This window comes from Pongo abelii, chromosome 19, assembly GCF_028885655.2.
Source record: "Pongo abelii isolate AG06213 chromosome 19, NHGRI_mPonAbe1-v2.0_pri, whole genome shotgun sequence".
Lineage (NCBI taxonomy): Eukaryota > Metazoa > Chordata > Mammalia > Primates > Hominidae > Pongo > Pongo abelii.
In genome coordinates this window covers 26,070,046-26,082,938 of record NC_072004.2, presented here as the reverse complement: position 1 = coordinate 26,082,938, position 12,893 = coordinate 26,070,046, and the positions used below count along the sequence as shown (strand labels likewise).

Sequence of the window (12,893 nt, the reverse complement as noted above, 5' to 3'; positions counted from 1 at the left end):
CCGCCCCACCCTGTTCCTGGGCCTGCCTCAGTTATCAAGTGCCAAACCCACACCTCCACCACACACCTTCCAAGTCCCACCCATGCCACTCACTCAAAGCCTCATTCCAACTGCTACAACAGAGATGCATGTAATGTCTACTCAGACCACACGCTTGGACTGCGGTGCCCACTACAGGGTGGGACAGGATAGGACGCAGCACCGTGGGGAGAGGGCCTGTGGGGTGGGTGGGGTGCTGGGGGTTCTTCCAGAGGGAAGAGGCAGTGGCTGCCCCAAAGACTAAGCCACAGTCTGGTCTGATAGAGGAAAGTGACCTGGTGATGCCGCAGGGTCACATCGATGCCGTTTCATCCTCCGCCAGGTGCTGTCCTGGGAGACTTATGCGACTGAGTACATTTAATCCTCACAAACCCTAAGTATGGTCTTCACTGGGAAGAGGTCTAACATTTCCCAAAACAAAATATGCAAATATGTAAGCCCTACAAAATCTCGTTTCAACCTTCCAAGACAACGACTTTCCTTGCAAGACAGACATCCTAACAACAGCATCAGCCTCTGTGGGTGCCTCAAGACTGGGATGCTGCATCTCTGTTTGTATAATAACACCCCTTCCAACCTGGAGCCAACTCACAGGACACTTCCATCTGAGTCCTCCTGTGACCTCTCCCACCCCGTCTCATCAAGGCCTCTGTGGGCTACACAGTAGCAGCAGGTTCCCTCCTGCCAGAAAGCCCATGTCCCCAACAGGATCCCTAGGGCAAAAACTTCACTCATGGGCCTAGAGCCAAGCACAGGGACTCAAAAAGCACAAAACATTCAAAAAAAAGACTACTGGATGAATGACAGTAGGAAGAAGGGGCCACAGAAAATAATGAGGAGGAAGGAGGGAGGGAGCAGGGAGGAGGAAAAGGAAGAAGGGCAAGAGGAGGAGGGAGAAATTTGTAAAGGTGGGGTGGGAGAGAAGAAAGGGGAGAAAGGAGGAGGAGGAGCCAGGTGGAGGAGGAGGTAGCTGGAAGAGAGGAGAGGAGCCAGGCACTTCCCAGGAGACTGCCCCACCCGCCTGGTCTCAGGAAGACCCTGCAGTTACCAGCCCATAAACAGCCCAGGGGAGAGGGTTGTCCCATGCTCTTGGTGGAGGGTAGGGGGGAAGCCACATCTTAGCCTCAGGGTCACCCTCCATGACTGAGTTGTTCAGCTGCCTCCCATGAGTCATCTTAAAGGGACTGGGTCATGGGGCCATAACTACTCATCACTGAAGATCTGGTTTGGGGAGCACCCGCCCTTGAGATGCTGCCTCCCAGGGCAGGTAGAACACTATGCAAACAAGATGAGGGCGGGTGCAAATCCTACCAGCATCGCCCCCAGCCTCTCTTGGCCTACTATTTTTTTTTTTTTTTTTCTGAGACAGAGTCTCGCTCTGTCGCCCAGGCTGGAGTGCAGTGGCGCAATTTTGGCTCACTGCAAGCTCTGCCTCCTGGGTTCATGCCATTCTCCTGCCTCAGCCTCCTGAGTAGCTGGGACTACAGGCGCGCGCCACCATGCCCGGCTAATTTTTTGTATTTTTAGTAGACATGGGGTTTCACCGTGTCAGCCAGGATGGTCTTGATCTCCTGACCTCGTGATCCACCCACCTCAGCCTCCCAAAGTGCTGGAATTACAGGCATGAGCCACTGCACCCAGCCCGGCCTCTTCTTTAAAGCTGGAACACTGGACCCAGTTCCAGAGTGGGTGGAGGAGTAAAGTGCTGAACATAGCCGGTGCTCAATAAAGACTCAGGCCCTTTGTCCAACAATCCCAGGAAGTGTCCTGGGAGAAGTAGCCTCCAGGGTGAAGTCTCCTAGGAAACAAGCCCAGGGCTGCCTTCTGGACCACAGGATGTGAGAGAACACCAGAGCGGATGTCTCTCTCCCCTCCTGGTCCTCCCTCTCACTTCCAACCACAGGGATGCTGCACCATCGCTGCAGCACAGCACCGCTGAGGACAGACTTCCAGCCCAGGTCCTCCTCCTTAGGACAGTAGAACAGAGAGCTAAGGAAACGCGTCTATAAAAACGTATGACGCACCCCAAACCTCAGCTTTCTTGCCTATGAAATGGGAGGCAAGATGTTTATAAAGTGCTTACTCAATGCCTTGAAAAGGGCTGGGCCTGGCTGTTGTTCCAGATCTGCCTTCCAGGCCTGAAGAACCCCTCAATTAGGTGGTGAGCATGTGAAACAGGACAGAACTGGAGGCCCCAGAGGGACCCCGCTGGCATGGATGGGTTTAGACGGTCTCCACCTTCAATCCTCTCCACTTTCGATCCTCGCTGGTTTGATTTTTGTAAGAATTCAGGACCAGCAAGGTAGGGAGTTCACCACCCACTAAGCTAAGATTTTAAAATCTAGGGGTTATGCGGAAATTAATGAATATCCTCAAAAACATTGTACAGGGCATTTATAATACAATGAAAAGCTAATTCTCAATTCACCCTACTGCCTTATAGAAGTGGGTCTTCCAAGGCCATGAAATCTTTACATTCTATGATTCTATGCATGCTGAAAGTCATATTATATGCCTTAAAAGCTTACCTTATTTCAGATAAAAAACTTTCGTAAAATTATTTTAAATGTATGAATTGTCTGTATTCAAGAAAGATAAAAGGCAAAAATGTAATTATGTAATGGCTAATCTCCTCCAAGAACCAACACACCCAAGAGTCAAAATTATCTGGAGAAATCATTGTTTTGACCATTAATCAAGCTGTAATTGCACCAGCTGTATTTCACACTTCGGCTATTAATGATACTTAAATATTCTATTTCTGCACCCACACTCTGGGAGGCCTGTGATCATGTGAAGAATGCAAATTATAGTCAGAATACAGGGGTTCTCCGAAGTGAGTGGCCAAGTTAGGACATTAATTTCCAGGTTATATATCTCAAGGGGCTCTAGAATGAAAGAGAATCAAGAATGAAGATTTGTTCCGTCCCTTTAATTAAAATAGTTTTATTCAGAAAGTTAACTAAATGCCTTAAGGCAGTGGTCACCAATCTTTTTGGCACCAGGGACTGGTTTCACAGAAGACAATTTTTCCATGGACTGGTGGAGGATGGTTTCAGGATCAAACTGTTCCGCTCACTTCTTGGCGCCTGCTCAAATTATTACAGGGCTATTCCTAACCATGCACTACTCACCAGACGCTTCAACCGCCTTCTCATCAATCGCCCACATCACTTGAGATGTAAACTATGGCTGAATTATCCGCATCTCCATGCTAACGGCGCCTCAATATTTTTACCCACCTCAGATCATCATTCTCCTAAGGAGTGTGCAACCTAGATCGCTCGCACACACAGTTCACAATAGGGTTCGCACTCCTATGAGAATCTCATGGCACCGCTGATCTGACGGGAGGCTCAGGTGGTCCTGCTTGCTCACTAGGCCCAGTTCCTAACAGGCCACGGACCGATAAGGTCCACGGCCCGGGGGTGGGGGACCCCAGTGTTAAGATAAAAGCTACTTTTCATTCTTCCTACAGGGTACTTTTTTTTGGGGGTGGGGGTTACTTTTTTAACACAGAATCATGATTTCAAGTCATCACCACTGGGAGAGTGGGGACACAGACACATCTGCGGCCACGGCGGGCACTCACCATGACATCTCCCTTCAGAAGCTGGGCCGGCTCGATGATGATGCAGATCCTGCTGGGGTTTTCTGGGCCAACGTTGCTTTGGGATGAAGAAGAAGGCAGATCATTATGCAACTTCATAATTTCGTGGGAAGAATACATGTAGAGAAAAGCAACCCTACAACCAAAAACTCAGAAATTACACAGAATGCCCAATCAGCCCAGAATCTAATTCCTGAGAATCTAAATGAATCTAAAAAGGTAAAGAAAGCTCCCAGGCCATGGAGGGTCCTCATAGCATCATCACGGTCAGTGACTGACTTGAAGTGACTAAGGTCCAACTCCAGAGGCCCAAGCTTGGAGACGACCATACAGCCTTAGACGAAGGGGCCCAGGGTGGGCACAGCCACAGTTTCAGTTACAAACTGCGGGTGCAATTCCAGAGTGACATCAGTGCACACAGGGCCCACAGCAAACCCAGAAATGTGACAACAGCTCTTTGTGAGTAGTGAGATTTGTTACCTTTACTGACTTTTCATAAAATGTCTGTCCACATCCAAAAAGACAAAGAAAGCTCAGAAATATATACAAATTTGGGGGATGTGTGGCTACCTTTTGTTTAAAATGCAAAGGAGGCCGGACATGGCTCACGCCTGTAATCCCAGCACTTTGGGAAGCCAAGGCAGGCGGATCACTTGAGGTCAGGAATTTGAGACCAGCCTGGCTAACACAGTGAAACCCCATCTCTACAAAAATACAAAATTTAGCTGGGCATGATGGCAGCTGCCTGTAATCCCAGCTACTCAGGAGGCTGAGGCAGGAGAATCGCTTGAATCTGGGAAGTGGAGGTTGCAGTGAGCAGAGATCGTGCCAGAGCGAGATGCTGTCTCAAAAAAAAGAAATAAATAAAAATAAAAAACAAAATGGAAAGGAGCGAGAAAGAAAAACCACAGTAGTGAGAGCCTATCGTAGGACTCTCTCCAATATGCTCACAGTTAACCTTCCCTATTCTTGGGTTCCACATTCATGGACTCAACTGACTGGGGATAGAAAATATTGTGGAAAATAAATAAAAAACAAAAATGCAACCATAAAAAATAATAGAAGTTAAAAAACAATACATTGTAACAACCATTTTCACAGCCTTTACATTGAATTAGGTATTGTTATGTAATCTAGAGATGATTTAAAGTATACAGGAGAATGCTCATGGGTTATATGTAAATACAATGCCAGTTTTTTGTTGTTGTTGTTTTATTTTTTTTGAGACAAAATCTCGCTCTGTCGCCAGGCTAGAGTGCCGTGGCACGATCTCAGCTCACTGCAACCTCTGTGTCTCAGGTTCAAGCAATTCTCCTGTCTCAGCCTCCCAAGTAGCTGGGACTACAGGCACATGCCACCATGCCCAGCTAATTTTTGTATTTTTAGTAGAGATGGGATTTCACCATGTTGGCCAGGATGGTCTCAATCTCTTGACCTCGTGATCCACCCACCTCGGCCTCCCAAAGTGCTGGGATTATAGGCGTGAGCCACCAAGCCTGGCCTTTTTTTTTTTTTTTTTTATTCTTGCTCTGTCCCCTAGCCTGGAGTGCAATGGTGCGATCTCGGCTCACTGCAACCTCTGCCTCCCAGGTACAAGTGATTCTCCTGCCTCCACCTCGAGTAGCTGGGTTTACAGGTGCACAACCCCACAACTGGCTAATTTCTGTATTTTTAGTAGAGACGGGGTTTCACCATGATGGCCAGGGGTTCGGTGGCTCACACCTGTAATCCTGGCACTTTGGGAGGCCAAGACAGGTGGATCACTTGAGGTCAGGAGTTCAAGACAATGCTGTTTTATAAAACACACTTGAACATCCTCGGATTTGGGTAATCAAAGGGGTTCCTGGAATCAATCCCCCTTGAAAACCGAGGTGCCACCATACTCCAAAAAGCAAATGGCCCTCTCTCCCCTCAAAATTCCAGCCCCTGTGTCCTTTAATGGATCCAACTGGTATGACAGCCCAAAGACACTTGTGCAGGGCAGGAGGGAGGGCCGAGGCGTGATGCTGGAGCACATGCCATAAGAGGGTTTTCCCCACTGGACTCTTCTTTGGCTTCTTGACATTCTTTGACCTGAACCCTCCCACCCTCTTCCTACTAGACAGGCACCTGAGGCTCAGCTGCAATTCCCTGAGCCATCCAGATCCCACAGCAGCAGCAGCAGCACTCACTAGATCCCGGAGGTGTACACAGGCTGCATGGCTTGGTAGAGCTTCAGAAAGGGCTGGCACACTGAAAGAAAGGCACAACTGTCTGTAGAGGCATGACTGGTACAGAACGAACAGGAATTTGGCAATCAGAAAGACAGAAAGGGACGAGGAGACCAGAAGACTGCACCTACAGCCTTTGAGGTTTGGGAAGGCAGTGCATGGAGCCACAGGGTTGCTGCAGGAAAAGGCCGGACCTGGTCCTAGAAGCCTGCAGAGCAACACAGTTTGACCTTTATCCAAAGGGTGCCAAAGGCTCCTGAATTGAAGCCAGGCTGCTTCAAAACCAACTAGCAGCTTGGCAAGGTCACTCTGGCCATGATGACCCGGGGGACCTGAAGGCATAGATGTACTTCAGAGACAATAGAAACCTCTGAGCAAGTACCTGCATGGGACTGGCGAGGAGGGGCAAGGGTCCTGAATCCCAGCCATGTGCTGTGTGTGCCTGCACGGGATTGGGAAGGAGAGGACAGGGCCCTGACCCTCAGCCATGTGCCATGTGCTCCTGCATGGGACAAGGGAGGAGGGATAGAGCCCTGCTGACCCTCGGCCATATGCTCTGTGCACCGTTGGGGAACTGGGGATGTGGGGACAGGGCCCTGATCCCCAGTCACGTGCTGTGCTCATCTAAGTGGGACAGGGAGGAGGGCTCAGGGCCCTCACCCTCAGCTACATGCTGTGTGCTTTCCTGTGGGGTCATTTTAAAGGAGAAGGAGGAGACGGGCTTGTGAGATGCATCAGGGGAGACTGGGTCACATTCATGCCTCTCTTACTGGGCTTCTTCCATAGCTTGTGACCTCAAGGCCAACTGCACAGCTGACCCACCAGGGCTGCAGCCCAGAAAATGCTTGTCTGCCCGAGTCACTGTGCATATACACAGGGGTATTTCTGATCCCCCTTGCTGGCTGCCAGTCCCTCCCCTGATTAAATAACTTGGCCCAACCACATAAACATGGGGCTCTGACCACTGAAGGGGGACACAGTCAATTGCCAGGGAGGCAGAGGAGCAGACCCTGGGCCCTCTCGGAAGGAAAGCAGAGGCTTATCTAAACTGAGGGGCCCAGGACCAGCTCCAAGTCTGGGCCAGCCAATCGCAGGTGCCATATCATGAAGGACACTCACCTCCACCTGTGTCGAAGTTGGGGGTGCCGTGGAGGATGACAAAATGCAGGAACAGGGGAGAGGCATTCATTTTCACCGATCCGGACGGGAGCCCACTGAGGAACTGAACGTACCTGCAAAACGGACAGCTGGGTTAGACTTCCCAGAAGTATCTTCAGCCCCTGCTGAGAAGGGAACTCAAGGAGAAACATCCTGGCTAGGTCTGGGGCTCTGGGAGAGAACCGGTCCACTGCTCACAGCCTGGGGTTTGTTCTCAGCATGGTGCTGCGCTCACAGGTCTGAGGGCTTCCCACCAGCGCACCAGGCACCAGGCACCAGGCACCAGGCACCAGAGACACCAAGGCATAACCGGCCTCTCGGCTTGAGCATCCCACACCTGAAAGGCCTCTGTGCCTGTCCACTGAACCTATCGCCAGGCAAAGCCAGGCCACAGGCCACAAGCCATCACAATCCCCATTGGTGAGCAGCAGGAAGCAGAGGCCTGGCACACCGGTGGGTGTGTGCTCTGTCACTAGCATTGTACCTAGGGCAGGGTCACGTGACCCAGGCCCAGAACCACTCACTGCACCTGCTGCTTTCTGCTCATACTCGAGAGCCCTAAGAAAAGGCTGGAGTCCATACTCCCCTCGTATCTCGCAGCCTGCCACACCACATCTGATAAGAGGCTCTCCTTCCTGCTGTCCCTCTCTCTTCAGGGCCCAGCTCGAAAGGTGAAGGCCATGTGGGCCGTCAGCCTTTCTGAATTCTAGGCATCAGCCTCATGCTTCCAACACCGACCACACACAACTTCCATGAGCATTTGGTGGTCAAGAGGGAAGCTCCTACACTAGGAGCATCTGACTGCTGAGGTCCTCATGAGGCATGACATGGCAGCAGTGACCACAAGACAAGCCGGAGGCTTGCCAAGCTCTCTGATGCTTCCCTGGCCTGTCCTGCCTGTTGGTGCCCTGCCTGGCGTGGCTCCTGCCCTGAGGTCCCTCACCGTGGCCACTGCACCCACACAACCTCCACTGTAGCCTCAACACCTCTCATGGAATCTGTGTTTCCATATCTGTCTCCACCAAAGTACTGTACTCTTTGCAAGAAAAACCCAAACAATCAAAAACCCCGCAATATTTAACAATCTGTGCATCTCTCTATTGCCACAGCAGACTGAGGCAGGAAGTGGCAGGTGACTGTGTTGCCAGCACCTACAACCATACTACCCCAAGCCAGAAACGGCCATCACGGACCTTGTGTTAAGAAAAAAAATCTCTCACTTACACTGGCAATTCACACCCAGTCCCTTATTCAAGCAGTTAAATTTGTATACAAACAAACTAAACAAGAGATTTCTGTTAAACATTATCAAAAAAAGGAAAACCCTACTTATAGTCCACCCACTAGGAAAATGTTTGAAAAGCGAGTTTGCTTTTAGTTCAGTTACAATTCATAGTGAGAAACAGGGCATGTCAGTATTTTCATCTTCCTGGCAGCAAACTTCTCTTCTGCTCTCTCAGAACAGGGCAAAACCTCACAAGAGTCTCAGAGGACAGAGACGCTCAGCCTGGAGACATGGGGACCCTGTGAGGCCAATGATCAGACTTCAGTGGACCTCCAGGCAGCTCCCACACGCCTCCCCTGCAGGGTACTTTCTACCCTGGCAACAAGACTTCTCACCCTCCGTTGTATGTACGCAGAGGAATGCATGAATTGTGTAATTTTAATCATGCAAATTTTATGCATTGTGGATTTCATGGGTCCTTTGGCTCCCTGGTTTTGAGTAAAAGTGAGGAACCACAAATGCCCGGATTGAGAGGCCTGAGTCACCTCCTCTGGGGCAGTTCCGCCCTTCCTCCAGCACGGGGCAGCTCTGGTCACTGGGAAATCAGCTCAGCTTGTCCGGTTTGTCAGTGGCACACTGAGTCCTACACCGTCTGGCCATGTGCTTGGGCGGTTCTGTAGTGACCATGTGGCTGAGATGGCCCTGTTCCCTGGGGGTGTTCTCAGTGCCCCATGTGCACCCGGACCAGGCATCTAGATGAAGTCGATGTTTGTTTTATGACTTCATGCAAACATGGAAGGCTCTGGAGCGCTGGGCCTGAGGGGCTCCTGTTCATGGCTGCATAAGGGGTCCAAGTAGCTAAGCCCAGAGTTAGCGCCAAGGTCCTATGAGGGGCAAACAGCCATCCTCCGGGAAACCACAGCCTCTCCCTGACCCAGGTCTTGTACCATACTGTGGTCACAGAGCTTCATTTCTGCTGATGTGGCCTCGCCGGAATTGTTGCCCCTGACACCAGACAAAGCACAAGAAGTATTTCCTTCAGATGAGGAGGGCCAAGCTGACAGCAGAAGAACTTTGTTTTGCCACGGGCTCCCAAAGAAGGCCAAAGTCCAGGGCCACAAGCCCAGTGGTGGTCAGAGGGGAAGGGAAGGAGGCTGTCACTGCCTGGGACCCAGGACTCCAGAGTCCTTTCCCCAAAACCAGTTCTCAACAGTCATCACCTCCCAGGTCAGTCTACAAAGGGCTGCTCAGGTGATAGCTTAACCAATCAAAAAGTAACCCCTTGGAATATAATTCTCATCTTTCCTTTATAGAAAACAACTTTTTATGCATCATATTTTCAGGTAAATTAAAGACATAAAATGCTAAGGTAAATGTAATTTTTTTTCTTCCTTCACATGCTTTCTTAATAAGATAAGATTAACAACAACAACAACAAAAAAACCCAACATATTGTTCAAAATCCCAAATAAAAGCATGCCTTTAAAAAATATTTAAAAAATAGCAATGCCTTATAAAAACAACGAAGTTCACTGCAAATATAAGCTGTAGTGAATGCTATGAGATTGCAGAAAGATAGCCAAGCATAGGTGATAGCACCGAGTTTGTGAGTGACTTCCTAGAGAACCACCATCAGTATCAAAGAAAAGAACATTCAGGTATGGATGAAAATAAGGGAGGCCAGGCACGGTGGCTCACGCCTATAATCCCAGCACTCTGGGAGGCTGAGGTGGGCGGATCACCTGAGGTCAGGAGTTTGAGACCAGCCTAGCCAACGTGCTGAAATCCTGTCTCTACCAAAAAAATTAATTAATTAATTAATTAATTAATTTTAAAAATTAGCTGGGCATGGTGGCATGCGCCTGTAATCCCAGCTACACAGGAAGCTGAGGCATGAGAATCGCTTGAATCCAGGAGGTAGAGGTTGCAGTGAGCCTAGAGTGCACCACTGCACTCCAGCCTGAGTGACAGAGCAAGACCCTGTCTCAAAGTAAAAAAAGAAAAGAAGGGGAAACGAACATGACAGGACAGAATTGCACAATTAGTTCATCCCGCTGACTATGGAAAGGATCAACTTTAACTTCGTATACATGGTATTTATCTGTGGCATTAAAGGTAGATATAAATGAATCAATTTAGGGTATCAGATGCTCTCTGAAGACCATCCCAACAGCCTTATCCAAAATAAAATGTTCCTACTTAGTCAACACAGTTTTCAGAGCTGGAAAGAGTAGAAACCAGTTACTTTATAAAAACAGCTCCATTATTTTCCCATTGCTATCTTTTCTTTCTTTTTAGGCAATAACTCCCTGGAGATGATGTTTTCCATGCTTCTTCTCAAACCAGTGAGCACATTTTAAAAACTAAAGGATTGTTTTTAACTTGTAAGCAAACGAACATAAAAGCAGCTTGAAATTTTCAGTTGTCCCTTGCATTATTCACAGTCACTTCTAACAGCAAAAACTTCCATTTGGAATCTCCATAAATCTCCCTAAACATTTGAGTTGCAGTAGACGTAAGCTTAAATCTGTCTGAAAAGTGGGTGCATAAAAATCAGCATTCAAATGTTACTTTTCCAAGCAACAGGAACCATCATCACAGGACATCTTTCCCAACAGCTTACTCATTCTACATTCCTAGCACTCACAGAGTCAGCCATGGCTGCAGGGGCAGCACCAACCGGCCAGGAAAGGTGAGCTGGGCCACCTGTTGGTGTCAGCCAAGACTGGGCTGTTTCTTAACATTCTGCTGAGCATTCCCTTCCCTCTCATATAATGGGGAGAATAATGAGACCTACACATTGGAATTGCTGCAAAGATGAGTCAGTTGCATGGACATAAGGGTCAGAGTAGACCACAACACATCTGCCACAGCCTCTGCTCTCCTGAGGTATGCTGCCAGAGTGTAGGTGGCTTGGCCCACAGAGTTGGTGACTCAGAGAGGATGTCCGGGCCCAGGCAAAGTGTGTGGCTCCCTGAGGAATGGTCACCCTTTTTCCGCAGGCTGTGGGCAGCAAGGAGGATGTGCAGGGAAGGGCCACAGGGGCATGAAGTAAAATAGCCTTTGCAAAAATTTTAACAGTGAGAGAATATGACAGTGAAAGAGATCTAATGTAACCAACCCCCATTTTGCCTTTAACCTCCTAGCTGCCCTTGGCTATTCCTGGGCTTGGACCAAACTAACTTCAGGATAAAGTGAAGTTTATAGTTTAAGTGATAATAGCCCAGAACTAAACCACCTTTGTAAAACTAATGCAAGACTACCACATTGGGAGGATGAACGCAGCTTGAATTCTGCCCAGGTATAGACTTAAAAGATTACTCTGGGGATCACAAGATTTGCAGCTTCCTCAATTACTGCTAGAGAGAACATCACCATTGTAGAACCTAAGATTGGCCTTTTGAGATGTCTGTTCAGGCTTTTGCATTTCTGACAACTGACAGCTCTACCTGACCTGCCAACTGTTCTCTGGCAACCCACCCAGAAGCGGACTCAGAGGCAAGAGGGCCATTTTCCCCTATGATTGCACCCCCAACCACTTAGCAGCACCCATTCCCTAGCCACCCCCTTCTCCCCAAAATACCTTTGAAAAACCCTAGCCTCCAAATTTTCCAGGGGGCTGATTTGGGTAGTAATAAAACTCTGGTCTCCTGTTCAGCCAGCTCTGCATGAATTAAACTCTTTCTCTACTGCAATTCCCGTCTTGGTAAATCGGTTCTATCTGGGCACTGAATAACGAACCCATTTGTCGGTTACAGAGACTACCTGAGGAGCCTCATCCTTTAGAGAATGTGGAAAACTACTCCCTTTGTATCTTTAAAGTATTCTTTCAGGCACCTGAGGTACTGTGTCAAAAATGACAGAAATATCAAAAATCAAATAATGCCATTTTTACATGTAGTTAGACAGGCATGAGCAGGGCAGCAGTGGGCTCTTTCCGCACCCACTAGGAGAATGTCGGGTAATGGTTCGGCAATTATCACATTGCCTCTCTGAAAGTGATACACTGGCAGCCGGTGCCAGGAGGAGGCCATTTCCTGATGGTCCACGCCTATTGCACTGTTAATTGAATGCAGGCCCCAGGGAGACACAACTTCTCAGGCACGTGCATTAACAGAAAGAAATGGCAGAGTATGACCTTCTCAGGGTACACCACCAGAAAAGGGAAGAAACCCTCAGATAGGCATGCATACAACTTCCTAAACATACTGCATGTGCTCACTTCCCAAGCAAAAGGAGGGCACTATGCATGCGGGCAGCCCCCTCTAAGGGAAGAATCATGGGAAAGGGGCACAAGACATGGGAAGTGGGCCAGCCTATGAAGTCTAGACCAAGGGTAAACACCACACTTGACCTTCATGTGCCCACTTGGGTCTCTTCTAAGCGTACTTTCCTTTCTTTCTTGTTCTAAAGCCTTTTAAAATAAACTTCCACTCCAGCTCTGAAACTTGTCTCTGTCCCTTTTTCTGCCTTATGCCCCTCAGTCAAATTCTTTCTTCTGAGCAGGCAAGAATTGAGGTTGCTGCAGACCTCAATTATGGATTCACTGCTGGTAACTCAGATACCTTCCACCAGTAACACTATATAGGATAATTTCTAGGACATCCTGATTTCTGCATGCCAAGACATTTGTTTGGTCTGTCTTCCCTTT

At 48.7% G+C, this 12,893-nt stretch overlaps 1 protein-coding gene across 9 annotated transcripts in view; it reads right to left on the bottom strand.

Annotated features, from left to right (window-relative positions):
* Positions 1–12,893, bottom strand: part of LOC129051277 (tensin-3-like) — a 159,434-nt gene that overhangs the window by 18,620 nt on the left and 127,921 nt on the right. For all 9 annotated transcript variants that reach the window (XR_010138124.1, XR_010138123.1, XM_063718474.1 and 6 more), the window contains 3 exons: positions 6,979–7,091; positions 5,821–5,881; positions 3,632–3,707 (listed from right to left, as the gene is read on the bottom strand). Coding sequence is in view for 7 of the 9 variants with exons in the window: in XM_063718474.1 (XP_063574544.1) it covers positions 3,632–3,707; positions 5,821–5,881; positions 6,979–7,091 (250 nt within the window). In the remaining 2 variants the exon portion in view is untranslated. The remainder of the gene's footprint in view (positions 1–3,631; positions 3,708–5,820; positions 5,882–6,978; positions 7,092–12,893) is intronic.